This window comes from Crocuta crocuta, unplaced genomic scaffold (assembly GCF_008692635.1).
Source record: "Crocuta crocuta isolate KB4526 unplaced genomic scaffold, BGI_CrCroc_1.0 scaffold528, whole genome shotgun sequence".
Classification (NCBI taxonomy): domain Eukaryota; kingdom Metazoa; phylum Chordata; class Mammalia; order Carnivora; family Hyaenidae; genus Crocuta; species Crocuta crocuta.
This window is the reverse complement of record NW_027530010.1, coordinates 782,046-782,915: the sequence shown is the minus strand read 5'-3', so window position 1 is coordinate 782,915 and position 870 is coordinate 782,046. Positions and strand designations below refer to the sequence as shown.

The 870-nt window shown below is 63.8% G+C and overlaps 1 protein-coding gene across 1 annotated transcript in view; it reads left to right on the top strand.

The window, feature by feature from the left end:
- The first annotated feature begins 373 nt into the window (after positions 1-373).
- The window catches only part of SHE (Src homology 2 domain containing E), a 12,684-nt gene continuing 12,187 nt past the window's right edge, over positions 374-870 (top strand). The window contains exons 1-2 of the mRNA XM_077764046.1: positions 374-490; positions 641-710. Coding sequence (XP_077620172.1) covers positions 374-490; positions 641-710 — 187 coding nt within the window. The remainder of the gene's footprint in view (positions 491-640; positions 711-870) is intronic.

The following is an 870-nucleotide window of genomic DNA, read 5'->3' as shown; positions in this document are numbered from 1 at the left end:
AAGGTGTGTGTTTGTTTTTTAAGACAAAGCACATATAAAGAACTCATGCAACTCAATAACGAAAGCTCTAATAAACCAATTAAAAAGTGGGCAATCTGATAGACATTTCTCCAAAGACACAGAAATGGCAGGAAGCCCTCGAAGACCCCTGGCCTCCCCCCACCAGGGAAGCGCAAGTCGAGGCCATGACCTGCCAGCCCCAAGCGCTGTAACCCCACCTCCCCGGCAGGGGCGTGAACTGACGCCCCATGTTAACATGGGGGCTCCTCAAAGTCCGGGTGCCCAACAATCCCCGGGTTGTCCGCTCAACACAAACTCAAACCTACGTCCGCACGAAGACTCGTTCGCGGCGCCCCCGAGTGCAAACGGTGAGATGAGGAGCGGGTGGGATGCACGTCGAGCCGCTGTGTACACGCGGCGGAACCGCGTCCGGCAGCACGAGGGCCTGAGTGTGATAAACGCCGCCGTGTGGACGAGGGTCAAACCCAGGGTGACGCGGGGGGGGCCGCGGCGACGGGCGGGGGTCCGCGCTGTTCCGGGTCCAGGAAGCGTCCAGAACGAGGCACAGAACCGGCGGCCGCAGGGCGGGCCGCTAACGGGCGAGACCTCCTTCTGAACCGGAGAAACGCCCGGAGATTAGCCCGCGAAGGCCGCGCCTCGGGCCGTGCACTCGGAACCGGTGAATTTCGTGGTGCGTCAGTTAGACCGCGGTAACGCCGTTTCGTACGAGGTCGCCAGACGCGTCCGAGAAAGGCTGGCAGTGGCCAGCGGCTTCGGCCTCCCGGTCACGACCCCCGCGGCCCCCGCGACCCCTACGGCCCCCCACGGCCCCCCGCGAGGGCGCAGGGCGCCGCCTCTGCAGCAAGTTCA